This window comes from Hippocampus bargibanti, linkage group LG09 (genome assembly GCF_051943395.1).
Source record: "Hippocampus bargibanti isolate YZ-2025 linkage group LG09, ASM5194339v1, whole genome shotgun sequence".
Lineage (NCBI taxonomy): Eukaryota > Metazoa > Chordata > Actinopteri > Syngnathiformes > Syngnathidae > Hippocampus > Hippocampus bargibanti.
In genome coordinates this window covers 24,918,173-24,942,665 of record NC_142742.1, presented here as the reverse complement: position 1 = coordinate 24,942,665, position 24,493 = coordinate 24,918,173, and the positions used below count along the sequence as shown (strand labels likewise).

The following is a 24,493-nucleotide window of genomic DNA, read 5'->3' as shown; positions in this document are numbered from 1 at the left end:
CGGCACCTAAGAGCATCCAATCAAAATGGCTCTTTCTGCCAACCGCCGTCAGTATCATCCAATCAAAATGGCGCTTTCCGCCAGCACAAACCCAAACAGGAAATGAAGAGCGAAAAAGCCAGAATCCATATTTAGTTTGATCTGGTCGTTTTGCTCAGAAAAAAATGGGAAATCTGCCAATCGGCGGAAAATTGTCATCCCCGCAATATTCATGATTGTTTGCGCGTCGTCGTCGTCTTCTGGTGGCGCCTCGTTGAAACAAGACTGGACCGGATTGGATTTCGTGTTCGGGAAATAAAATGGAGTGAATTGAAACTATGGCATCCTGGTCACCTCATCTGAATACTGTTCCGTTTAATATCTGATCGAGTCGATCTTGTGAGCCCTGCAAGATGTTTGATCTCTCGTCCGTAGTTCAGTCTGTGTTTGGCTTGAAGCGTGACGTCGCAGAATCAAAACTTAACTCAGGTCGGACTTGTTTTTTTTGTTGTTTTTAATCGGATCAAAGAAGCGGCGACGTGCGTCCGAGTGCTCGGCTCATTTTAATCGGGCGACCAAACGTTGTCCCGCGGCGGCGTTCAGAACTCCATGAGGTGCGTGTAGGGGCCGTTGGTTTGCAGGTGGAGGACCTGGCGGTTCCCGTACGTGCCGTGCCGGACGCCGACGCCGGCCGCCGTCACCCGCTGCTGGCACAGAGTCACCAGGCGGGCGTAGAGTCGCATTCCGTCCTCCTTGGCCACGTTGCCGTGATACTGCATGGCCTTGCCCTTGGCTTTGCCCCCCAGCGTGGCTTGGGGGACCACCAGGAGGCTGCCCGGGAGGTCCAGCAGCGACACCATCTGGCCGGACGCGGCCTCGCACAGCCGCGCGTTCAGCAGCGCGGAAACTGGATCGCCGTTTCAGCCCCACAAAGACATTCCGTCGGAGAGGGACTCTTTCGGAAAGAAGAGCCGCGGGAGAGAGCGACTAACTCACCCATGTTGGGAAGGACGTCTTCGGTGGCGCCTTTCAAAAAACACACGTAGAGCACCATCCCTCTTTCAATCTGCGGGGGCGCGACGGGATGCGTCAGCCGCTTTGCCATAAACGTTTGGATCTGTGGCGCTCACCTCAACCCACTCGGCTTGTTGCTGCTCGTCCGGCGGCTTCACCTGCAGCCTCGCCTGCAAACATTGCTGGAGAACCGCGCGGGCCACCGGACTCGCGGAGGCGCTGCGGTCGGCCATTACGAGCGGGCCCGCTTTGAGTCCTTCCAAAAGCCGGAAGTCAAAGTGTTGACAAAATGGCACTTCCTGGCGACGTCACGGCGGATGTTCGAAGAAGCTCAAAATTGCGCTCCGTCGGGATCTATCCCGCGAATAATATCCGTTAGCCACGCACTTGAAATGGCTCAGTGACGTCAATACTCGATTAGCTCTTTCTTGAACGGTCGCGATTCCAAAAAAAAGTGAGCGCGCGTCCCGTTTTGACGAAAACGAGTCGCAGTTCGGCTTTTGCGCAACACTGACGCGCCTCAAGCGGTCAGCTCGAGCAGATCCAAGATGGCGCACTTTACTCGCGGCGCGCTTCCTTGTTTGGTGAAAACGGGCGCCGTCACGTCGGTGCTTTTACGAGCCGGCCCGCCGCAAATAAAAAGCGCCCCCGTCTGCCGTCTACATTTGACGCGCTGGCACGTGAGTACTTCCGGACGTTGTTTGCTTTGCGTTGAGCTTGCCGAGCGACGCCAAGTCCCCGTTTTTCGTCGCCATCGCGCCGGAAGTGGCGTGATGTAACGCCAAAGTAATGGATTCCATTAGCCTTTATTTCGTCTTCTTTTCCCTTCAAGGGGTCACCACAGCAAATCAGTGACCTCCATCTTTATAGCCTTTATTTAGTAGGGTTGCGAATTTCGGCTCTTTTCATTTTGCTCGGCTCACAAAAAGATCCGACTCTTGGCTCCCAAATGGCACCTCAGTTTTAGTTTTTTGTTTTGTTTTTTTGATTAAATTAATTAACGACCAAAATCATGTAAACTTGTGTGAAAAACGAATTACTCATGTTAAAAATACACTATATCAAATATTTGTATTGATCTGGCTTCAATTCTATGTGCACAGAGTTAGCAGATGCTAACTTTGACTTTCCCTGTGTTACTCTGGTCTGATGATCAGCTGTCACTCATTTGCTTTTCATATTAATAATGCTATAATACAAACTATTGATAATAATTGTATCATAATAACAGCATAAATGTGACAACATTTGTCCACCTGTCTACCCTAAATCCCCCTCTTTCTCCCCACTGCTGCGTGTGTCTGTAATTCTCCCCTCCCTCCTCTACCACGGATCTTGACCAATCACGTGCGGCTTTAACCGAAGACTGGGGGCGGGAAAAAGAGGGGGGGAAACGTCGGCTCCCATTTCCGGCTCTCTTGGTTCATCACTTCAGAGATCCGGCTCTAGGAACCAGCTCATTTGCGAATGACGCATCACTATTCGATATGCTGTCATTTGACGTTTGACAAGCGTTTCTCATATGACGCTTTTGCACGGTTTTGGGCCAACCTGAGAAAAAAAAAGATGGGTTCTTTTGCTCTTAGAACCCAACGAGGTGTTTTGTTATAAGAGAGTATCTGGCTGGCTTGCTATCTATTAGCTAGCTAGCTGGTTAGTTGGCTATCTATTAGCTAGCTATTTGCTGACTAGCTGGCTAGCTATCTATTAGCTCGCTAGCTAGTTAGCTGGCTAACTATTAGCTAGCTATTTGCTGGCTAGCTGGCTAGCTATCTATTAGCTCGCTAGCTAGTTAGCTGGTTATCTATTAGCTAGCTGGCTGGCTATCTATTAGCTATCTGGTAGATAGTTAGCTAGTTTTCTGTCCATTGGAGTTACTTCCGGGTTGAGTGAACCACAGAAAAAGGTATCCTGTGACTGTAAAGTGACCTTGAGAGGTTTGAAAGGCGCTTACAAATGAAATGGATTATTGTTGTTATTATTCGAGTGGTCTGGGCGTACAAATTGACCCGGCGTATGTCAAGACAGGCCGGCAGTCACCCGAGGTCGCCGGATGCCAAGGACCTGGCGGAGCATCAGAAGCAGCGGATGGCTCGAGGGCTTCCCAAGCGAAAGGCCATCGCGGGCGTCCGCCGCGTGCTTCTGGTGGCTTCCGGCAAAGGCGGCGTGGGCAAGTCCACCACCGCAGGTACGCCGCCGCCTCGCCCCGAGTTGACCGGCAGCTTGCTCGGTGGGACCCACGTGTCTTCCTCTTGTTCCTCCAAAGTCAACCTGGCGCTGGCGTTGATGGCCAAGCAGCCGGTGAGCGAGTTGGATGCTCAAGTGCACTTTGGCCTTCAATGGAGAAGAAGAAGAAGAAATGTGGCCAAAATGTTTCGCAGGCGGTGAGCAGTTGCTTCTTCTCCGCCTTTTGTCATTTCAGTCCAAGGCGGTCGGGCTGCTGGACGCCGACGTCTACGGGCCGTCCGTCCCCAAGATGATGAACCTCAAGGGGAACCCGCAGCTCACTGACGGTAAGAAGGATGAGCCAGCCATCCACCTGACTATGTAGCTAGCTAGCCAACCGTTGCCCTACCTACGTCCCCATCTGCGTCCCTCGCTATCGACTGGATCGAGCTCTACCTATCTGTCTGTCTGTCTGACCTACCGTCTGTCTATTTGTTTCACGATGTGGCTAGCTCGCTATCTACCGTACCTATCTAGCTAGCTAGATACTTAGCTATCTACTGGATCCGGCTGGCTCTCAATCTCTACTATCTACGGTTTCAAGCGAGCAAGCTTTCAATCTCTGCCTACACCCGCCCACCCACACATATCGATGTGGATTTTATTGTGATTTTTTTTCTTTTCCTCAGCGTCCGAAAAGCCGCATGCCATTTGTTTCCTTGTGTACGCGCAGACAATCGCATGCTCCCACTGACCAACTACGGCGTCCCTTGGTGAGTGGACGCATTTGATGGCAGATCTGCCCGCAGCGCAGCTCTGCTTACCTTCCGCCATTGAGATAGGCGACGCGGCCAGGCTGGTTTGGCGCGAAGGCCTCACGCGCTCTCCTGTCCCGCCAGCATGTCCATGGGCTTCCTGGTGGACGAGGACGCCCCCATCGTGTGGAGGGGCCTGATGGTCATGTCGGCTTTGGACAAGCTGCTCAGACAGGTTCCTTCGCGCGTCTCACCCACGTAAACGCCACGCGTGGCCACCGAGGTTGGAGCAGAAAAAAACGGCTTGATCAAACTTCAATTTTCATGACATTTTGAGTCAAATGCAAAGCACCAATCAGAATGACGTCAAGTGTCCCAAAACTGCCACAAATGAGCTTGTAACTGGGCGGATTCAGAAAGTCCCGCCCCCTTGTTAGTGATGTAACGTTAGGATACTCCTTCACAAACTGCCTTGCTCCAGAATCAAAACAATGGCTTCAGATTGGGAAAAAGATCCTTTCTTGTGACTCATCCAGTTATGAATATGATTAAAATAGTTCTGAAGAGGAAAGCATACATGTTTGCCATCGATTCAAGAAGTCCTTCCGTCTCAATTGGAGGCGTCTGGACTTCAATGTAGCGCCCAGAAAATGCACAAGATGGCGCACAAGCTCCATTGGAAATGGGCTGATTTGTCTGCTGGGAATTTGTGTCAACTTACACCTTCTATCTATCTATCTATCTATCTATCTATCTATCTATCTATCTATCTATCTATCTATCTATCTATCTATCTATCTATCTATCTATCTATCTATCTATCTATCTATCTATCTATCTAGCTAGCGAGCTAGCTAGCTAACTGGCTAAATATTAATAATTATACATTTAATTTCTAAGCGCCTTTCAAAACTCTGAAGGTCACTTTACAGTTACATGATAAGTTTTTTTGTTTGCGGGTGAGCAGCGGCAGCCACACATGCCAGCGTTCACTCAAACTGGAATAACTCAAATGGATAGAAAGTTAGCTAGCTGGCTCATGTATAACTAATAGATAGATAGCTGATAGTTAGGTAGCCAGCTAGATAGCTAGTTAGCAAATAGGTATCAAATAGATATGTAGCAAGGTAGCCAGCTAGAATAACTAGCTATTAGCTAGCTAGCTTTCTATCTAGATGGGTTACTTTCGGCTGGCGCGTGTGGCTGCCGCTGCTCACCCACAGAAAAACTTGACACTGAGAACCATGAGAGTTTTGAAAGGCGCTTAGAAATCAAATTGAATGTTATTGTTAAAAAAAACATTTTGTTTGCAAGAAAGGGAAAAAAAGACTTTGGGAAGCCATTTTTATTTGATCTTAATTCCCATCAGGCTTTGTGGCTCGGTCTTCAACCTTGTTGCGCACGCGAGTGTGCATTAGCGCACATTGCTGTGTTGTGGATGCGCTAAAAGCATGCTAGCTAGCTAGCTAGCGAGTGCGTGCGTGTATGTGCAGGTGGAGTGGGGCTCTCTGGACTACCTTGTTGTGGACATGCCTCCTGGCACGGGCGACGTGCAGCTGACCATCACGCAGAGCATCCCCGTCGCAGGTCAGCCACCGACGCGCGCATTCTGAAAAGTCAGAGTTAGCTTTATTGTCAAATATGCTAATTGCATGACGTACAGCACAGATGAAATTAATGTCCTCTCGGACCCAAAATGTGGCTCAAAAAGACAACAGACAATACATGTCATTTCTGAATGTAACGTGAGGTCGTGTAGTAATGCAGAAAGAAAAAAAAGCGTGTACTCAGAGTTGGGTGAGTGTGGCGGTGGGAAGGGGCAGGGGGGGCAGGACCTGGAGGGAGTCTGTCTCCCTCGGGTGCCGTACGGGTGGATTTTGAAGGTGCGCCTTCTCGCCCAGGCGCCGTGATCGTGACCACGCCCCAGGACGTGGCCCTGCTGGACGCTCGCAGGGGGGCCCGGATGTTTGGCAAAGTCCACGTGCCGGTAAACGGCGGGGGAGGGGCGAGGTCGCGCCCGGCCCCCGACCTCACCGCGTCTTTGCAGGTTCTGGGCCTGGTGCAAAACATGAGCGCCTTCCAGTGCCCCGAGTGCGGCCACCGGACGGCCATCTTCGGCTCGGACGGCGCCCGGCGCCTGGCCGACTCGCTGGGGGTCCCTTTGTTAGGCGACGTCCCTCTCCACGCCCGCATCAGACAAACGTCCGACACGGGCGAGCCCGTGGTGGTGTCTCGGCCCGACGGCCCGGAGGTGCTCCTCCTTCTCCTTCTCTTCTTCTTCTTCTTGTTGGTCTTTTGGGCCGCCTTTGGGCCCATTGTCAGCGTCCATCTTTGTCCAGGCGCTGTCCTACCTGAACCTGGCGAGCGCCGTGCTGCGCAGGCTGGACGAGCTTGATGGCGTCGGAGCGACGTCGCCGCGGACGTGAAGGCGAAAGCGTGCGTCCTGCCGCTTTTGTCCTCCGTCCTCCTTTGGGACAAATCCGTCACCTCCATTTTTGTGGCCTGACCAAGAAGAAGCAAAACGCCACCTGGCCGGCACTTTGCGCCATTTTCCTTGACGACATTCTTTTTTTTCAAATAAATGAGCAACAACCCCTCCAATGTCTTACTTCTTTCCAGCAGCAAGCAAGTCCTGATTTACTCGGACAAAATCATCATCATACATTTCATTTCTCAGCGCTTTTCAAAACTCTCAAGGTCACTTTACTGTCACAGGATCAGTTTTTCTGCGGGTGAGCAGTGGCAGCCACACGCACCAGCGTTCACTCAACCCAGAAGTAACTCAGATAGATAGAAAGCTAGCTAACAGATAGCTAATAGATAGCCAGCTAGAAGGTTAGCTAACTATCTAGCCAGATAGCTAATAGATAGCAAATGGATACCCAGCTAGACAGTTAGCTAACTATCTAGCCAGATAGCTAATAGATAGCAAATGGATAGCTAATAGATAGCCAGCTAGAAGGTTAGCTAACTATCTATCCAGATAGCAAATGGATAGCTAATAGATAGCCAGCTAGACAGTTAGCTAACTATCTAGCCAGATAGCTAATAGATAGCCAGCTAGAAGGTTAGCTAACTATCTAGCCAGATAGCTAATAGATAGCAAATGGATAGCTAATAGCTAGCCAGCTAGAAGGTTAGCTAACTGTTTAGCCAGATAGCTAATAGATAGCCAGCTAGACAGTTAGCTAACTATCTAGCCAGATAGCTAATAGATAGCAAATGGATAGCTAATAGATAGCCAGCTAGAAGGTTAGCTAACTATTTAGCCAGATAGCTAATAGATAGCTAATAGATAGCCAGCTAGACAGTTAGCTAACTATCTAGCCAGATAGCTAATAGATAGCCAGCTTAGTAGCTAGCTAGCTAAATACATACATTATTTGTTATTTAGTTTTTTTTTACTTCAAGATGGCCGGCTGCCTGTCCAGCATCTCCTGTATTTTGTTTTTCTACTTCTTTCTTTCCTTTTCCTTTCATCACGTTGCTGCTGTGTTACTTCTGGGTAGAGTTAACGCTGGCGTGAATGGCTGCCGCTGCTCACCCGCACAAACGAATCCTGTGATAGTGTCCTTGAGAGTTTAAAATGGTGCTGTCTTATTATTATTATTATTATTATTATTATTATTATTATTATTATTATTATTATTATTATTATTGTTATTATTCTTATAAATGACTTGTCAACACATGACATTTTGGTGTTTTGTTCCCTCGAAGTTTTGCAAAACGCGCCCCGACTCGCTCGGAGGGGCGGGGCGAGAGCGCTTCGGGGCAACCGGGACGCCCCGCCCTCTCGTCTCGACGGGAACGCTCGATGCTCGGAACCGAGCCGTCATTTCGTCCCAAGAGGCCAAAAGTGCCGACACGACACGACGCGGACGTTTCAGGGTGTCGTCGTCGTCAATCGATGCCCTTTTGACCTTTGGATCCCGCCGCCGCAATCGAACTTTGGCCGCGGAGCCGGCGTTGCGTTCACGGACATCTTGTCGATCGCCGGTCGCGTTCGTTCCCCAAAGTGTTCCCGTCCGGCGAGCGGACCGCTCTTCCCCCGGTCCGAACGCGGACTTTGGTGTTGACGGCGGCCCCGGAAGGCGGAAGGAGCCGAAGGGGGCGGGGAAGGGAAGGGGGAGACCGGAGGGGGCGGCGACTCGCTCCAAAGTCGCCGCGGGTGCGTCCCGAGACGCCCAAAGTGGACTTTTGGCGACGCTCGGCTTCGCGAGCGACTGAGGCCGAGGCTCGTCCGGAGCGTCCGGAGCGGCGACATGGGGAGCGGCTTCGGCCGCCGCCGCCTGGCCGAGCTCTTCCGCTTCCTGCAGGACCCCCACCTGGTGGCCCGCTTCCAGCACCTCTGCGGCGTGCGCGGGACGGGCGAGGCGACGCCCAGGTTCGTGGCGGAGAACCGCTTCCTGTTCTACCTGTTCACGTTGGGGACGGAGCTGGGCAACGAGCTCTTCTACTTGACCTTCTTCCCCTTCCTGCTGTGGAACGTGGACGCGCTGGTGAGCCGGCGGCTGATCCTGGTGTGGGTGTGCGTCATGTACGTGGGCCAGTGCACCAAGGACCTGCTGGGCTGGGCGCGACCCGCCTCGCCGCCCGTCGTCAAGGTGGAGATCTTCTACGACCGCGAGTACGGCATGCCCTCCACGCACGCCATGTCCGCCACCGCCATCCCTTTCGCCCTCTTCTTCCTCACCCGCGGCCGCTGGCAGGTAAGGGGGACGGCGGGGGGGGCGTCGCGATGGGGGGCCCGCTTGAACTTGACGCCGCCGGGAAGCGGGCCCCCCTTTCGCCTTTGATGACGGAGCGTCAGACTTTGACCTCGCCGACGCTTCCCGGCTCGACTTTGACCCCGACTCGACGCGTCGGCTCGACGTGTCCTTCTGGCGCCTCGGCCGGCCGAGGGTTGAGCCGCCGTTGTTCTGGGTCGTCGTCGTCGTTCTGAATTAGGCGAAGCCATTCCAATGTTTCATCCCTTCCACATGTTTGCATCCAGAGTGCACAACAACTTGCATCGGATTGACCTTTCTTGGTCTCGCCGCGGAAACAGTGACATGACACAGTGGCAAAGTGATGAAAGGAAGGGAAGAAGTAGAAAAACCAAATGTAGGACCTGTCAAATCGGACATCCAAACAAATGACTGCCATTGCGCTTTACGTCCCCGATCCGCTGTTGGAAAGGACGCTTTTATGCTCTCCTCTTTCACCTTGAACTGCTTCATGTCACAAAGAGGGTACAGCAAGTGATGAAGAATGAATGGCTCTCTGTGTTGTCATGTTATCTGTTAGTGAGTTTTTTTGTTTTATTTTATGTTACTTCCAGGTTCTTTACTTATCAAGGACATGTATTGTTATTATTATTCATATTATTATCTATTAGCTATCTTGCTACCTATCTTTTTGCTATCTATTAGCTATCTATCTAGCTAGCTATTAGTTGTCTATTAGCCAGCTTGCTTTCTATCTATTTGAGTTACTTCCCAGTTGAGCGAACGCTGGCGCGTGTGGCTGCCACTGCTCACCCACAGAAAAACTTATCCTGTGACTGTAAAGTGACCTTCAAAGTTTTGAAAGGCGCTTAGAAATAAATTGGATTAATATTATCTGTTAACTATGTAGCTGGCTCGCTAGCTCTCTAGCGAGCTATCTATTAGTTATCTGGCTGGCTAGCTATTAGCTATCTATTATTTTGACCTCAAGATGGCGCCGTGAGAGTGTCTGCCTTTCCAGCAGCTCCTGTATTTTGTTTTTCTACTTCTTTCTTTCCTTTCATAACTTTGCTGCTGTGAAATGTCCATTTGTCCACTGCGAGACGAATAAAGGTACATTGTTGTTTTTCCCCACCCGGCGAGTCAAGCGGCGTTGTGTTGCGTGTTTTTGGCAGTACTCGGCGCCTCTGGGCCTGGCGTTGGCCGTGTGCTGGTGTCTGCTGGTCTGCGTCAGCCGCATCTACATGGGCATGCACTCGCTTCTGGTAAGAACACGTACGCACCCACGCGGTTTCCACGGCTGCACACCCCCCGCCCCCCCACCCACGTCCACCCGCGTCCCACCTCGGTGTTGTTTGGTGCGGGACCGGCACGCCTCAAAACCTGCTGGTCCAAAAGTGCTCCTGGATCGCTGGTTTGATTTGGCCACAAATGGGAGGCGGCACCGTGCCCTTTGAAAGCCATTGGTGACCTTTGCTTCCAAGCGCCTTCATAATAATCATCATCATCATCATCATCATAATAATAATGAGGCAAAGACCTGATTGGGGAAGTTTCATGATTGATGTCAACTGCGATACCCGGAAATTGTGATGCCTTTTTAAGAGCATGCGCAGAATCAAATGTTTGTCGAGTTCCCAGAGCAATGATTGACACGGCTGTGCATCATTTTTCTCTCGTGAGTATTTTCAATCGCTACGAAAAGTTACCTAAAAGTTACCTAACCGATAGCCAGCTAACTAGCTAGCTAGCTAATAGATAGCCAGCCAGCCAGCCACTAGATAGATAATAGATAGCCATCTAGCTAGCTAATAAATAGCCATCCAACTAGCTAGCGAGCCATGAGATAGCCAGATAGCTATCCAACAGATAGCCAGCTAATTAGCTAGCTAGTTAATAGATAGCCAATAGATAGCAAGCCAGCCAGCCACTAGATAGCCATCTAGCTAGCTAAAAATAGCCAGCTAACAAGCTAGCTAGCCACCAGATAGCCAATAGATAGCCAGCTAGCTAGCTAACAGATAGCCAGCTAATTAGCTAGCTAGCTAATAGGTAGCCAGCCAGCCACTAGATAGCCAGCTAACAAGCTAGCTAGCCACCAGATAGCCAATAGATAGCCAGCTGGCTAGCTCATAGATAGCTAATAGATACAATGATCCCACCTTCCACTTTCCCTTTCCAGTGTTTAATTTTACTGAAGGAGCAATTTTTATGGAGCTAATTGCTAATTGCGCAGTTTCCCACGTGAAAGGACGAGTGATGGGACTTGCGGCTCTTTTCAGAGAGCCGGTTCTCTTGGCTCGGCTCACTAAAAAGATCCATCTCTTTTGGCTCCCAAATGGCTCCTCAGTTTGTTTGTTTTTTTGTTGCTTCAATTAATTAACTAGCAAAAATCATGTCAAATTATGTGAAAATGAAATAGTCAATATATCAAATATTTGTATTTAAATGGCTAAATGTGCACAGAGTTAGTGGACGCTAACTTTGACTTTCCCTGCGCTTACTCTGGTCCGATGATCCGCTGTCACTCATTTGCTTTTCATATTCATAATGCTGTCATACGAACTAGTAAAACTGTAATCATTGAATAATAACAGCATAATGTGATTACATGTGTCCACCTGTCTCTCCCCCTTCTCCTCACTGCCGCGTGTGTCTGTCATTCTCCCCTCCCACCAATCACGCGCGGCTTTAACCGAAGACTGGGGGCGGGGAGGCCAAAAAAAGTCGGCTCCCATGTTAGGAACCGGCTCTCTTCGGTCCGGCTCTTCACTAGCAGCCGGCTCGTTTACGAACGACACATCAGTCGAACGGACACGATGCCGGCAGCCATGTTGTATCTCAGATGAACGGGTACAAAGGTTCTTGACGGCTCGCTCGCTCGTGGGCAGGACGTGACGGCGGGCGTGCTGTACAGCGCGCTGATCCTGCCCTTCCTGCTGCCGGCGGCGGCGGCGCTGGACGAGCTGGCGCTGACGGGGGGCTGCGCGGCGGCGGCGCTGGCGGCGGCGGCGGCCGGCCTGGGCCTGCTGTCCTTCGGGCTGGACGGCTGGAGCACGTCGCGCGCCGACACGGCGCAGATCCTGGGCTCGGGCGCCGGCGTGGCGCTGGGCTCGCGCGTCAACCGGCTGCTGGGCCTGCTGCCGGACCCGCCGGCCGATCGGCTGCCGCTGGCCCCGCCCGACCTTGCGACGGCCGGCCCCCTGGCGGCCTCCGCCGCCCTGCGCTGGGCGGCCGGCGTGCTGGTGCTGGCGGCCACGCGGGCGCTGATGAAGGCGCTGGCCGGGCCGGCGCTGCGCCGCCGCGGCCCGGCGGAGCTGCCCTACCGCTACCTGGTCTACGGCGCCGTGGGCTTCAACGTGCTCTTCCTGGCGCCGCTGGTCTTCCGCCTCCTGCGCCTTTCCTGACCGCCCAGGACACGCCCCCCCCCTCCAACTCTGCCCGCCTTGACGCAAATTGACACCGGCTCTTCCCGGGACTTTGCCTCGCCTTCTTTGGACTGCGACACGACCACTTGGTCTTATAATCATCATCATCATCATCATCATCATCATCATCATCATAATAATACAGTGAGACCTCAACTTACGAACCTAATTGGTTCCCAGACAGAGTGTGTAAGGCGAAAAGTGTGTATCTCAAAAAATAATTTCCCATAGGAAAGCATTAAAATGGGAATAATCCGTTCCCGGGTTTCCATAAAATATACTTTTCAACTAAATAAGCCTTAAAACTACACACAACATACCTTATTCTATGTATAATAAATGTGCTATTGTATTGTAATGAAAGAAATACACTGCATTATATCATAAAGTCACTTTATTTACATTTGTGATGGTCGTTTACGGCTTGATGGAATGGCGTTGGAGGTCGAAGGTCAAAGGGAATTGCTGTTTGGAAAGAGAGGCGCATTATATGACGAATGTAATTAAAGAAATTAACTGTGCTGTAAAATAAAGTTTTATTGACCTTTTTGATGGTCGTTGATGGCTTATGGAACGAGTCACCTTTCATAAGGAAGATCACTCCGCCAGCCGTGCTGGGTGTGTATTATGAAAATAGTGCTTATTATAAATTTTCATTTTCATTTCATTTCATTTTCGTTTGTAAGATAAGGTAAAGTAAAGGCAAATCCAATCCAATAATACATTTCATTTCAAAACTCTCAAGGACACTTTACAGTCACAGGACTTAAAGGCTTTTTTTCTGAAAAGACTTTCTCAAAGAATCATACCAGAATCATATATGATTAATTTAAAGGACAAGTTGTACCCATAATTTGTAAAATGGCTTCAAATGACTTCTACTGAGCATATTTGAATAAGATTCCACCGCATATAGCTATATTTTACCTTTTAAGACTCACTCTGAAGATTCAGGAAGTCTTGTTTTGGAGTTGGTGACGAGTCTGTACGTGACGTCACGAAAGGACCACCCACTGACCGTGAAAAGGACGCATTGTCGCATTGTCCTTCCATCACGTCAATGTATTTTGCTGTAGTTGTTTGGTCTGGGGACCTCGTGTTGCACCCAAAAGCCGCCAGAGGGCGTCGAAGCGCCATATAAGAATTTATCAGCCTGCGGAAACGGAGGTGGCCACTGGAGGTCGCCATTTTGTGCCTCTTTTTTTTGGGGTGAGAGATTTTCCCCCAATGTTGCCTCAAAATGGCCCAAATAAATTATTTAATCGATTGCAAACATGTATGCTTTGCTCATCAGAACTATTTGAATCATATTCATAACTGGATGGCTAACAAGAAAGCATATTCTCCGAATCTGAAGCCATTGTTTTGATTCACAAGCAATGCAAGACGTCTTGGCGTGACGTCACGAAATGGGGGCGGGACTTTCAGAAAATGCCCAATTCGCGGCTCAATTTTTTGCAGATTTTGGACACTTTAAGTCATTTTTATTGGTATTTTGCATTTGACTAAAATATATATTTATAAATAGAACTAAAATAAGACTAAAATATACTGCGTGTTTTGGCTATTTTACATGCTATCAGACGTTTTTCTGATGTCAGTTAAAAAATAAAAAAGTGACGTCAGTTGTCCTTTAAGCAACAAAAAAAAAAACAACAACCCGAGGAGCCATTTATGAGCCAAAAGAAGCCGGAGTTCCCATCACTACATTGAATCCATTCGGAGTGACGTTCGAGAGCGTTTCTCGGGCGGAACGTTAGTGCGTTTGTGTTTCCCTACGACCGGTGAATAGGAAACACCTTCGCCCAACACGCGCATTTTACGGCTGTAATAAAAACCTTTGGGCTGAATTGTGTGTGGACTTCGTGTCATCGCTGTTTCTTCTTCTTCGTGCGCGTCCGAAGCTCAAGTCGGCGAGGTAAGTTGGACTTTGTGCGGGCGACAAGACGAGTGTGTGATGTTTTTTTTTTCAAGCTGAACTCTCCAAATGAAAAGTCGAGGCTACGGGACATCTTGAAGCAACCCTCCATTTTGAAAAGCGACTCATTCTCCAACGGGACTTTCGTTGGGCTCCCAATCGCAATTTTGTCTTGTGCCCCACGCTTCGGTGTAGCGGTCATAGCTGTCAGCCTTTTATACTGAAAGCGCCGGACCGGATGTTAGACCACGACTGCTACAGCTAAGCTATTCGATCAAGTTGCTTGGTCGAAACCGACGGAATCTTGTTTAGTCACACGACGACACGGTGCGTGATCTTAAAATGTGCCACTATTTTGCCAAATGTAGTTTAGTCTGGAAAGAATGTTCTGGAAAATCAACTCAACGTGTGTGCGCGCGCGTGCGCAATACAGCGCTTTCGCCTATCGTTACCAACAAGTCATCCTCAATCGTATCTTTATTTTTCTATCGCTATCTGCATTTATTTTATTTTTCTATCACTGTCTGCATTTCCGCTTGTTAGCATTTGTTTGTGTTCATTTCTTAGGTTTGTTCGCTGGCTTGCTAGCTAGCTTTCTATCTATTTATATAGTTTTATAGTCTTACTATTCTATCAGAGTTACTTCCGGGTTGAGTGAACGCTGGCGCTTGTGGCTGCCGCTGCTCACCCGTAGAAAAACTGATCCCGTAACTGTAAAGTGACCGTGAGAGTTTTGAAAGGCGCTTAGAAATAATAATAATACATTTCATTTCTAAGCGCCTTTCAAAACTCTCAAGGTCACTTTACAGTGACAGGATCGTTTTTTTCTGCAGGTGAGCAGCGGCAGCCACATGCGCCAGCGTTCACTCAACCCGGAAGTAACTCAAATAGATAGAAAGCTAGCTAGCTAACAGATAGCTAATAGGTAGCAAATGGATAACCAGCCAGGTGGCCAGCTAGATAGCTAATAGATAGACAGTTAGCGAACCAGCAAGTTAGCCATATAGCTAATAAATACCCAGCTACATAACCGGCTAGCTAGCCAGATAGCTAATAGATAGCCAGCTACGTAGCTAACTAGATAGCAAATAGATAACCAGTTAGGTAACTAGCTAATATATAGCAAATAGATAGCTAATGGATAGCAAATGGATAGCAAATAGATAACCAGCTAATAGATAGCAAATAGATGATGAAATTATTATCATTATTATTATGATGACCTCTCTTTTTGACGTTTCTATTTTTTTGAACTCAGCTCAAGCGAGGCGATCATGAAGAAGTCTCCGGGCCCGCCAGCGCTTGGCGACGAGCCCGTCTACATCCTGGACGTGGCGCTGCACCCGGCCGGCGACGCCCTAGCGGCGTCGTGTTCGGACCGGGCGCTGCGGCTGCGCGAGCGGGCCACGCTGCGTCCGCTGGCCGAGTACCGCGGGCACGGCGACCGCGTGTGCGGGGTGACCTTTGCACGCGCGCGGCCCGACCTCCTCTACTCGGCATCCGAGGACGGGACGGTCCGGGCGTGGGACGTCCGCCGACCCCCCGCCGCCGCCGCCCAAATCTTCCGCAGTGAGCCCGCGCACAGCTTCTGCAGCTTTGACCTGAGCTGTGACGACTCCTTGCTCTGCGCCGGCACCTCGGTCAGTATCATAATCATAATCATAATCATACATGTCATTTATAAGCGCCTTTTAAAACTCTCAAGGTCACTTTACAGTCACAGGATACGTTTTTTTTCTGTGGGTGAGCAGCGGCAGCCACACGCGCCAGCGTTCACTCAACCCACTCATAGAAATCTAACTAGCCAGATAATAGATAGCTAATAGCTAGCTTGCTAGCCAGACAGATATCTAATAGATAGCTCGCCAGATAGCTGGTGAGCCAGCTACATAGCTAATAGATAATGATAATAATAATAATACATGTCATTTCAACACTCAATGTCACTTTACAGTCACGCGATAAGTTTTTTTGTGGGTGAGCAGCGGTAGCCACATTCGTTCTCTCTCTCTCTCTCTCTCTCTCTCTCTCTCTCTCTCTCTCTCTCTCTCTCTCTCTCTCTCTCTCTCTCTCTATATATATATATATATATATATATATATATATATATATATATATATATATATATATATATATACAGTAAAGTCTTGTTATATCGATATCGGTTATAACGATCCCCCGCCGGCCATTTTTGTTGTTTACATCGATATATCCGTCGCGCCATTGGTCAACTTGGTCACGTGTCTTGTTACGTGGCAGCTCTCCCGAGCAGACGCCATTTTCAGACGGCAGCTCGTGTGTATCAGACGGCTGCTCGTGTGTCTTCAACAATGGACTGTTTTGGATGCCATCAGAGCAATTTCCAAAGCGTGGAGCACGGTGTCCGAAAACACCATCAAGAACTGCTTCCGTCACTGCAAATTTGAAAATCCAGGGTGCAGTGAGGAAACATCTGCAGCTAACGAAGAGGATGACGACAACATTCCTCTTGCAGTGTTGGCTGAAAAGCTAAAAGTCGCCGACATTGCATCGTATGTCGCAGTCGACAAAGACATTGCGACATTCCCAAGCTCATCAGATGCGGATATCGCAGCGGAGGTCAAAGCCAAGTATGCCACAGTAGATTCCCGTGATGATGATGATGCTGATGACGATGAAGAAGAAGCGACTGAACACAGCTGCGCGCCGGCATTCTATTCAGCCACTCTCGAACGTCACATACATACATACATATACACACACACACACACGTGTATATGCCCCATGCCATAGCAAATAAAGTGCTCGCTACGTAGCTAGCCAGATAGCTTATTGGATAGCGCAAAATAGATAAAGAAGAATTTGAAAGTTGATAGTATATTTGAGCAGGAGTCAGTGGAGCTCTTGGAGGACGGGGTCACGTGATGTCGTAAGAGGATGAGATGAAATGTATTATTATTATTATTATCTATTAGCTGGCTATCTAGCTACCTAGATTTTTGCTATCTATTCGCTATCTATCTATCTAGCTATTAGTTGTCTATTAGCTACCAAGCTTTCTATCTATTTGAGTTACTTCCGAGTTGAGTTCCGGGTGGCGCGTGTGGCTGCCGCTGCTCACCCATTGAAAAACACGTATCCTGTGACTGTAAAGTGTCCTTGAGAGTTTTGAAAGGTGCTTAGAAATGAAATGGATGACTATTATTTTGATGATGAGGTTCCGGTATCCGCCGCCGGCGTTTTGCGAGCGTCTTTTTGCTCGCGGTGCTGATTTTCCTCCCGCTGTCAGCTGGACGGCGAGGACAGCCTGTTGGTGTTCTGGGACGTCAGGAAGGCGGGCGCGGGCGCCTCCCCGCTGGGCGTCTACTCGGAGTCGCACAGCGACGACGTGACGCAGGTGCGCTTCCACCCGCGCCGCAAGGACCGGCTGGCGTCGGGCGCCGCCGACGGGCTGGTCAACGTGTTCGACCTGCGGCGCGGCTCGGAGGAGGAGGCGCTGCTCTGCACCTGCAACGGCGATTCGTCGGCGGCGTGCCTGCGCTGGGCGGGGCCCCGCGCCCGCCGCCTGCTGTGCCTCGGCCACGACGAGGGGCTGCGGCTGTGGGACCTGCGGCGGCTGGACGGCGAGCGCCCGCTGGCCGTCTTGGTCCGCCCGGACGTTCGCCTCCCGGAGCCGGGCGTCCCGGCGATGGATTACCTGGTGGGCGGGGCCTGGCTGGAGGGGGCGGGCAAGCTGCTGGTGGCGGGCGGCCACCGCGACGGCGACGTCCGGCTGATGGAATGCGACGGCGACGGGCTGCGTCCGCTGGCCGCCCTCCGCGGCGGACACGCCGCCGCCGTCCGGTGCTTCGCGTGGGACGAGGCCCGGCGGGCGCTGATCACCGGCGGCGAGGACGGGCGGCTGGTGTTGTGGCAGGCGGGGCCCCGGGACGCTGCCTTCGGACGGCGATGGAAGCCGCGGGAAAAAGTCCAAATCCACAAATCGTAAACTCTTCTTTTGAAACGTCCAGAAGATTGCAGAAGGTTTCACGAGGTCAAGCGTCATCGCCGAAGGAGATTTTCGGCATTGCCAAACCGAACCCCGCTAGCTCTCTATTAGCTCTCTATTATTGATAGCGGACGTTGATTATATTGTAGGTCATTTTGACCTGTCTGTCAAAATCCACACATAACAGACAAATAACTGGTAGCTAGCTAGCTAGCTAGCTATCAGCTATCTATTATTGACAGCTGACGTTGATTATGTTGTGGGTCAGTTTTACGTGGATGTAAAAATCCACACAAAACAGTCAAATAAGAGGTAACATCAGCAGCTATCTAGCTAGCTAGCTTTTAGCTATCTGGCTGGGTGGTGGTTGGCTATCTATTATCTAGTCAAATAAATAGAAAGCTAGCTGGCTAGATAATGGATCGTTAATGACTGGCTGGCCAGATGTCTAATAGATGGCTAGCTCGCTAGCTAGCTTTCTATCGATTTGAGTTGGTTGGTATAAGTGACATGTACAGGTAACATCCGATTTACAACCAGCGTGAGTTACGACCACCCGTACTTACAACCACGACCGCCAGACCTTTTTTTTTTTTTTATTCTACGGCTGCCAGCGCTACAGCTAGCAACGCGACAGAAACAGAGGTCTGTGCAGCTCACATGCGTGGGAAGCCGTGCGTATTTGGGTCAGCAGAAAGCGTGTGCGCCGACACAGTCATCAAGGTCGATAATATCAAATATAAAATGACACGAAAAGTTCTACGATTTATAAATGAACTGTCAACATTTTTATCAATCGATAATAGTATCCAATAGAAAACGTTGCTTAAAAACAACAAATGGACATCGCTATCCTGTTGTGTAGGAGATGCTAGCGTGTCATCATTTGTTCGGATCACATTTTGAATGCTTTTCGATTTACGAGCGTTTTGTGGTAACAGACGTTACCTGTATTATTATTATGAATATGTCTTGCGTCCCCGCAATGAGAATCATGTTAGACTGGAGGTGAAGATTCCAAGCAGACCCGACATCTTCTGCTAATATGTATTTTGGAAAGAGAAAGTTTAAAAAGCCTCGACCCACTCAACTCGTCATACTCTCCAAAATGAAGTCTTTGAATTGGATTATTATTTTATTTTTTTTCAAACGCATTTCCAGATGTCTCGACGGCCATCTCGGCTCGTTGGTGTGGAACTGGTTTGGGCGGCTCTTTGCAGAGGATAAAAAATATATGACTCACCTGACCACCGAGTTTGCATTTGTCGGACTAAAGCGATCCAGTTGCCGCTTTTCATCTGGCGGCTAACGCTAGCAGCTCCGAGGCCCGAGAAGGACGGCAACTGGGCAGGGCCGCCGTCAACGGGTTTGTCCTCATTCCGAGGCGACAATCGTCGAGAGAAAACCGTCCGTCCGTCTTTCCTTCCTTTCCGCTGGCTCGCGTGTCGGGCCGGTGACGTCACAGCTCCATCACGCCTTAGGTTTGACCGAGTGGACCGCGAGTCCAACCGAATCGGCGCCAAATTGCACCATTTGTTTTTTAATTCCAAAACGTAGGAAATACAATATTAGCAAATAATAAACAATTGTGGCAATCGAGCCAAATAAAAAAAAATCAAAAGAAGAATCGCCGAGCCTGTCGCAACCGGGAAGCGTCACGGACCGAGCCCGCCCTGCAATTTGACCGACGCGTTTTTCGTCCAATTGTAATGACGCTTGTCGCCCGCTGTGACCAATGGGCGCGGCGGAAGCTGCCGAGCGGCTTTGCTTGCGCGCTGTGAGCGGCGGTGTTGACAATAGCTGCGGAGTAGCTACAGAGTAGCAGCAGGCCGGCCAGCGAGCAATCAAACGGGCTAGCAAACAGGCTAGCGAGCAAGCAAGCAAGCAAACGGGACGCGGACTCGAGCGAAGAACCCCCGCAGCCGGACGTGAGCGTCGGCAGCAGCGGGAGTTGGATTAACACCGCCGTCGCCGCCACAATCCTCCTCGTCGGCAGCGGAAGGACGAGGAATGTAAAAAAAGCAACATTTAGGCCTTCTTCGTGGCACTTTGAGGGGCTCGGAAGGAGAACCGCAGCCGCCGCAGGCCGACAACCCGCCTCATTCCTTCCTCATCGAACGCTTGGGAAAGGCTGCTCGCCTCGAGCTGGAGGTAGCCCCGCAACTTAACCGCCACCCCCCGCCCGTTAGATTCCCAAAGTCCCCGCCGCCGTCTCCGTCGAGGATCAAGGTAAAGTACCTCCTCTCCTCGACCTCCTCCTCCTCCTCCTCCACACCGCGACCACCATCTTCGCCTCCCCAGCGGAGCTAACGGCGGCTTGTCAGGACTCGGAACGGCGCGTCCAGCCTGGGCTTGAGTTGCCCCCCGTCCCCACCCCACCCCCGTCGGTGTGTCAGCTATCGCTAGCGGCATTAGCTCGGCTTCGGTTTTGACGTCTGGGATGATGGGTGACCGCCCGAACCCGCCCAGGTAAAGTCTTTCGGCTGCGCACAACCTCAATGGCTTGATTAGCGTTTGATGTGTTGCTTTGTGTTTTCGTCTTGTCTTTTTTTTTTGTCCCGGGGAAGCGGCGCGCTAGCTTGACGACGGCTAGCTAGCTAGCCGTCTAAGTAGTTAGCCGCTCATATTCGCTTAGCCTAGCCCGTTTCCATTGGAACGATATTTGCCGTCACGCTTCGTCATATCCCGCCTATCCCGCCCCCGACGCGACGGGCGAGCTGTTGGCCGACGGCGGTCGCCTCTGTCAAGGAGCAAAAGCTAAGAGAAGCTAACCGTTGCTCGGCGGCTAAGCGCTAGCTGTCAAGTGCGGAGGCTCGGGAGCTTCGGCGGGCCCGATAGGGGCCGGAAAGCAAAGCTCACCGTCCGTGTGCTCAACTCGAGAGCAACGCTTGACGGCCCGCGCGAACACTTTTGCACTTTTTTCACTCCGGGACTCTTTGTTTGACTTGCGACGGGCGTCATTGACACGATGTGTTCTTGCCGAGACGGACGCTTGTGAGTCCAACTGGTCAAAGTCAATCGTTCGAAGATCGCAGCCGGGAGACGCTCGTCATTTATCTTCTGGCTGGCGGGCCTGACGAGGGATTCGAGATTCCAATCTTGTCAAACTATTTACCCCGGACCGCGCCCGCGCGTGACGGGATCAAAGTCAGGCCGGCGGACTTTACGTGCAGAGCCCTGCAAATGTCAATACAAACTGCCACAATCGCAGATTGGAACATGTCAAATTTGATGTCGCTGGTTGGATGCACGCTCAAGTCTATTTTTTGGGGGGGGTTGAATCGGGCTTTCGTAGTCTTCCCGGTCCTGCTGACTGCTGTCAGGCTTTGGAATAGACAGACCTGAAAACCTGGACTTGCCCCACTCACTTGTTTCTAAGATGCTTCTGCTTCCTATTTATGTAGGCACACTTTTGATGAAAAGGTTTCTTCAGCCGTCATCTGTACTTCTTTGAAGGCGTCGGACGTTTCGCTTCTTATCCTACAGTCCAGAGGTCGCGGCGCCAGACTCTGCTATGATAGGTCTACCTCGCCAAGGCGATTTAGTGAAGTTCCTTCAAAGAAGTACAGATGACGGCCAAAGAAACCTTTTCGTCGAGAGCTCTTCCACGCTATAAGTGGGAATTTTCTCTATTGTCATACAAATAAAGACTTTCTTCTAATTGGCAAGCCGACGGAAGACCAAATCTAACTCCAAGCAATCGTGAGGAAGTCGAAGGAATTGTGATTTTGGCATCATTTCCGATCCATTTTGAAGGAATCGCTTTGATGTCTCTCCAAATGATGGTTTCGTCCTGATCTTTTGATGAAGCCGGGACTGCAAACCACATCTGAAGACGGACACTTGATTCCACGTTGTAAATCAGGGGTGTCAAAGTCATTTTTTGCCGCGGGCCACATTGTAGTTATGGTTTCCTCTCAAAGGCCGTTATGAATTTGGGGTCCCCATTAGAATGTTTAAATCCCTTCAAATATTACATATAGAGCACACAGCAAATTAATGAATAACTCGTTTTCAAATCTGAAGTCAAGAATAATGACTTTTATTGTGGTTGACATCCAAAAATATGACATTTTGGCTCAGATTTTAGCAATCATCATGGAATTTAACAAGTTTGATTTGCTTTCGCGGGCCGAAAAAAATGATGTGGCGGGCCGGATTTGGCCCGCGGGCCTTGACTTTGACACCTGTGTTGTAAATAGTTAGCTTAGCACATCAGGGCCCCAAGTGCAGAGTCCGAAAGTCGTTCCGGAGTCGCAAAGTGCCCCGCTGTTGCCGTAGCCGACATTCCTCTGCTGGTTGTTTTCACCTGGCCACTAGTTTTGGGCTAGCTAGGACTAAAGTCAAGCTAGTCATCGCTTTGTTTGGGTCTTGATTTTGATGTACATTAGCAGTGTCTGAAACTCCTGACAAAAAGTTAGCGGACACCAGGGCAGACAACTCTGAAAAGTTGCCTGCCCCATTTTTCACAACTTGAAACATAAGAAGACGACTAATTGAAAAAAAAAACATTGTTGCAAAGTATTATGGATTTTATTAAATGAAGGATGTAGCTAGCACAAATGCTCCCTTGCTTAATTGAAGGTTAATCTCCCTTGCTGATGATTTTGCTCCAGTTGTGGTTTGGCACGTTGCACAATGTCATGTTTGCGTTGCGTTGCGTCGTCTGCTGCAAGCCACGTCAACTCTTCTATCCACCATGCTTTTTAGTGTACGTTTACCTTTTGTAGCGTCATCAATTTTGTTTGCTTCTTTTCAATCTTTCTTCTGGGGCTGAGGTTTTGGGCGTCGACTTTGGAAAATGAGATGCAAATGCACGACCTCATAAAGGTCGGGAAAGTCCGGAAGCGCAAAGCAGGCCTCTGATTGGCTGCCGTGCCGCGTACGCAAATTGCCAAACGAACCGAAATTTCCAAACTCTTTTTTTTGGTATTTTTTATTTTTATTTTTTTTCAAAAAAGGCAGAGTGGCTTTGTAAGTTTTGTAAGTTGTACGCCCGATATAAAAGTTGCACGCCCGCCCGCCCGGGCAGGCGTTGTTTCAGACACTGACATGATGTACAGTAATATTCTTCTTTTTTTCAATGGGGTCCCAAAATGGGACCGGATGCTTCTCCGTCCCCCGTTAGCTCACCAGCCACATGTGGCTCTTTTGATAATTGCATCTGGCTCGCCGATCATACTAAATACATCTTCTCGCTTTTTCGCAGTTCATTTCCTGTTCGGGCGGCAGTTTGCGGGAAGCGCAATTTTGATTGGATGAGCCGTTGATGTCGAAAAAGCTAAACGCCCCCTTTTAAATAAGCCTGACTGGTGATAGAATAGCATGAATGAAACGCTTGAATATCAGTGGCGCTTTGACAAGCCCCATGCTAACGATAGCAGCGGGAAAGCAAGCGTGCAAGCTAATGAGCAGTGTGCAAGCTTGCTAGCAGTATGGACCACTGACAAGCATTTCTAAATATTTGCCTGTTACGGCTCTCTTAGTCCAAAATGTTCCCGAGGCGCGACGCAACTTGATCTGGCCCGTCCGTCCGTCCGCGTCTCGTCCGCATGGAAAAAGAAAATAAAAGCTTTGGACGTCCCCGCGTTGATGCCTGAAATTGGAGCGACGCCGAAAGTGGACACGGTCGCGGTGGCGTTTTGCCAGCAGACCTCGCGTGTGCTGCCACGTGCTGGCGTTTGCCCATCACGCAGCTTTGCAGCAACGCCGGGTGAGAATTAGCAGCCGCCGATCAAGCCCGGCGTCGCCGGCGTCCATTCTTTCAGCGAATGGACTCAAGCGTTGCGGCCGCATCATTTCAAAACTCTCAAGGACACTTTACAGTCACAGGACATTTTGTTTTGCGGGTGAGCAGCGGCAGCCACATGCGCCAGCGTTCACTCAACCCGGAATAGATAGATAGATAGATAGATAGATAGATAGATAGATAGATAGATAGATAGAAATAGTATCGTAATAAGCAGTACTATCCATATAACCGATATCCATATAACGAGACTTTACTGTAGTATATTTCTTATGTAATAGTATATATCTAGCTCGGTAGCTTGATAGCTAGATAGAGATACAGTAAAGTCTCGTTATATCGATATTCAAGGGAGTCCTAAAAAATATCGATATATCCGACCCTGTTTGCATGTAATTTTCTCCGTGCGTGCATAGAAATAGTATCGATATAACCGGGACTATCGATATATCCCATATCGATATAACCAGACTTTACTGTATATACTGTATCAATATATCATAGTACATTTAAAGTGAACTGGACGTGTGATATATAATTCATGAATCATTTCCAATTATTTTATAATAAAATAGAAATATATGTATTTACTTATAAAGGTATAATTAATTAAAAAATAATATTTATAACTTTTAACCCGGAAGTAACTCAAATAGGTAGATAGCTAGCTAATAGACAGCCAACTAGATAATAAACTAGCTAGCTAGATAACGAGCTTGCTAGCTGGCTTCACTCAACCCGGAAGTAACTCAAATAGATAGAAAGCTAGCTAGCTTGCTAATAGATAGCTAGCTAAATAACAAGCTTG

At 49.6% G+C, this 24,493-nt stretch overlaps 4 protein-coding genes across 7 annotated transcripts; 3 read left to right on the top strand and 1 right to left on the bottom strand.

Annotated features, from left to right (window-relative positions):
- Positions 1 to 475: 475 nt before the first annotated feature.
- dtd2 (D-aminoacyl-tRNA deacylase 2) lies at positions 476 to 1,313 on the bottom strand. The gene is made up of 3 exons (XM_089005286.1): positions 1,110 to 1,313; positions 976 to 1,045; positions 476 to 886 (listed from the first exon to the last, which is right to left on the bottom strand). The coding sequence occupies exons 1-3, from the start codon at positions 1,224 to 1,226 to the stop codon at positions 579 to 581; spliced, it is 495 nt and encodes a 164-aa protein (XP_088861412.1). The 5' UTR covers positions 1,227 to 1,313; the 3' UTR covers positions 476 to 578.
- A 48-nt stretch (positions 1,314 to 1,361) lies between these two features.
- Positions 1,362 to 6,515, top strand: nubpl (nucleotide binding protein-like). 3 transcript variants are annotated; one of them, XM_089005281.1, is made up of 10 exons: positions 1,362 to 1,673; positions 3,022 to 3,181; positions 3,260 to 3,294; positions 3,416 to 3,506; positions 3,893 to 3,932; positions 4,059 to 4,149; positions 5,408 to 5,501; positions 5,816 to 5,901; positions 5,962 to 6,165; positions 6,254 to 6,515. In XM_089005281.1, exons 1-10 carry the CDS (start codon positions 1,542 to 1,544, stop codon positions 6,338 to 6,340), a joined length of 1,020 nt encoding a protein of 339 aa, XP_088861407.1. In that variant the 5' UTR covers positions 1,362 to 1,541; the 3' UTR covers positions 6,341 to 6,515. The 3 variants fall into 3 exon arrangements, with proteins under 3 accessions (XP_088861407.1, XP_088861406.1, XP_088861408.1); XM_089005280.1 differs by having other exon boundaries at positions 5,816 to 6,165; XM_089005282.1 differs by lacking the exon at positions 3,260 to 3,294 and having other exon boundaries at positions 1,532 to 1,673; positions 5,816 to 6,165.
- Positions 6,516 to 7,687: 1,172 nt separating this feature from the next.
- Positions 7,688 to 12,599, top strand: LOC148894126 (sphingosine-1-phosphate phosphatase 1-like). The gene is made up of 3 exons (XM_089005285.1): positions 7,688 to 8,626; positions 9,799 to 9,888; positions 11,515 to 12,599. Exons 1-3 carry the CDS (start codon positions 8,180 to 8,182, stop codon positions 12,028 to 12,030), a joined length of 1,053 nt encoding a protein of 350 aa, XP_088861411.1. The 5' UTR covers positions 7,688 to 8,179; the 3' UTR covers positions 12,031 to 12,599.
- Positions 12,600 to 12,733: 134 nt separating this feature from the next.
- Positions 12,734 to 19,183, top strand: wdr89 (WD repeat domain 89). 2 transcript variants are annotated; one of them, XM_089005283.1, is made up of 4 exons: positions 12,734 to 13,969; positions 14,026 to 14,296; positions 15,228 to 15,609; positions 17,238 to 19,183. In XM_089005283.1, the coding sequence occupies exons 3-4, from the start codon at positions 15,244 to 15,246 to the stop codon at positions 17,934 to 17,936; spliced, it is 1,065 nt and encodes a 354-aa protein (XP_088861409.1). In that variant the 5' UTR covers positions 12,734 to 13,969; positions 14,026 to 14,296; positions 15,228 to 15,243; the 3' UTR covers positions 17,937 to 19,183. The 2 variants fall into 2 exon arrangements, with proteins under 2 accessions (XP_088861409.1, XP_088861410.1); XM_089005284.1 differs by lacking the exon at positions 14,026 to 14,296.
- The last annotated feature ends 5,310 nt before the right edge of the window (positions 19,184 to 24,493 follow it).

What these genes read in the sequence shown, in the direction of transcription:
- wdr89 (XM_089005284.1), top strand. Translation starts at nt 15,244, where the DNA reads ATGAAGAAGTCTCCGGGCCCGCCAGCGCTTGGCGACGAGCCCGTCTAC. An exon ending in TGCTCTGCGCCGGCACCTCG is followed by an intron (nt 15,610 to 17,237) that starts GTCAGTATCATA and finishes TCCCGCTGTCAG; the next exon opens with CTGGACGGCGAGGACAGCCT.
- nubpl (XM_089005280.1), top strand. Translation starts at nt 1,542, where the DNA reads ATGGCGCACTTTACTCGCGGCGCGCTTCCTTGTTTGGTGAAAACGGGC. An exon ending in ACCAACTACGGCGTCCCTTG is followed by an intron (nt 3,933 to 4,058) that starts GTGAGTGGACGC and finishes CTGTCCCGCCAG; the next exon opens with CATGTCCATGGGCTTCCTGG. An exon ending in CTCGGCCCGACGGCCCGGAG is followed by an intron (nt 6,166 to 6,253) that starts GTGCTCCTCCTT and finishes ATCTTTGTCCAG; the next exon opens with GCGCTGTCCTACCTGAACCT.
- dtd2 (XM_089005286.1), bottom strand. Translation starts at nt 1,226, where the DNA reads ATGGCCGACCGCAGCGCCTCCGCGAGTCCGGTGGCCCGCGCGGTTCTC. An exon ending in AACAAGCCGAGTGGGTTGAG is followed by an intron (nt 1,046 to 1,109) that starts GTGAGCGCCACA and finishes GCGCCCCCGCAG; the next exon opens with ATTGAAAGAGGGATGGTGCT. An exon ending in AGACGTCCTTCCCAACATGG is followed by an intron (nt 887 to 975) that starts GTGAGTTAGTCG and finishes ACGGCGATCCAG; the next exon opens with TTTCCGCGCTGCTGAACGCG.
- LOC148894126 (XM_089005285.1), top strand. Translation starts at nt 8,180, where the DNA reads ATGGGGAGCGGCTTCGGCCGCCGCCGCCTGGCCGAGCTCTTCCGCTTC. An exon ending in TCACCCGCGGCCGCTGGCAG is followed by an intron (nt 8,627 to 9,798) that starts GTAAGGGGGACG and finishes TGTTTTTGGCAG; the next exon opens with TACTCGGCGCCTCTGGGCCT. An exon ending in TGGGCATGCACTCGCTTCTG is followed by an intron (nt 9,889 to 11,514) that starts GTAAGAACACGT and finishes GCTCGTGGGCAG; the next exon opens with GACGTGACGGCGGGCGTGCT.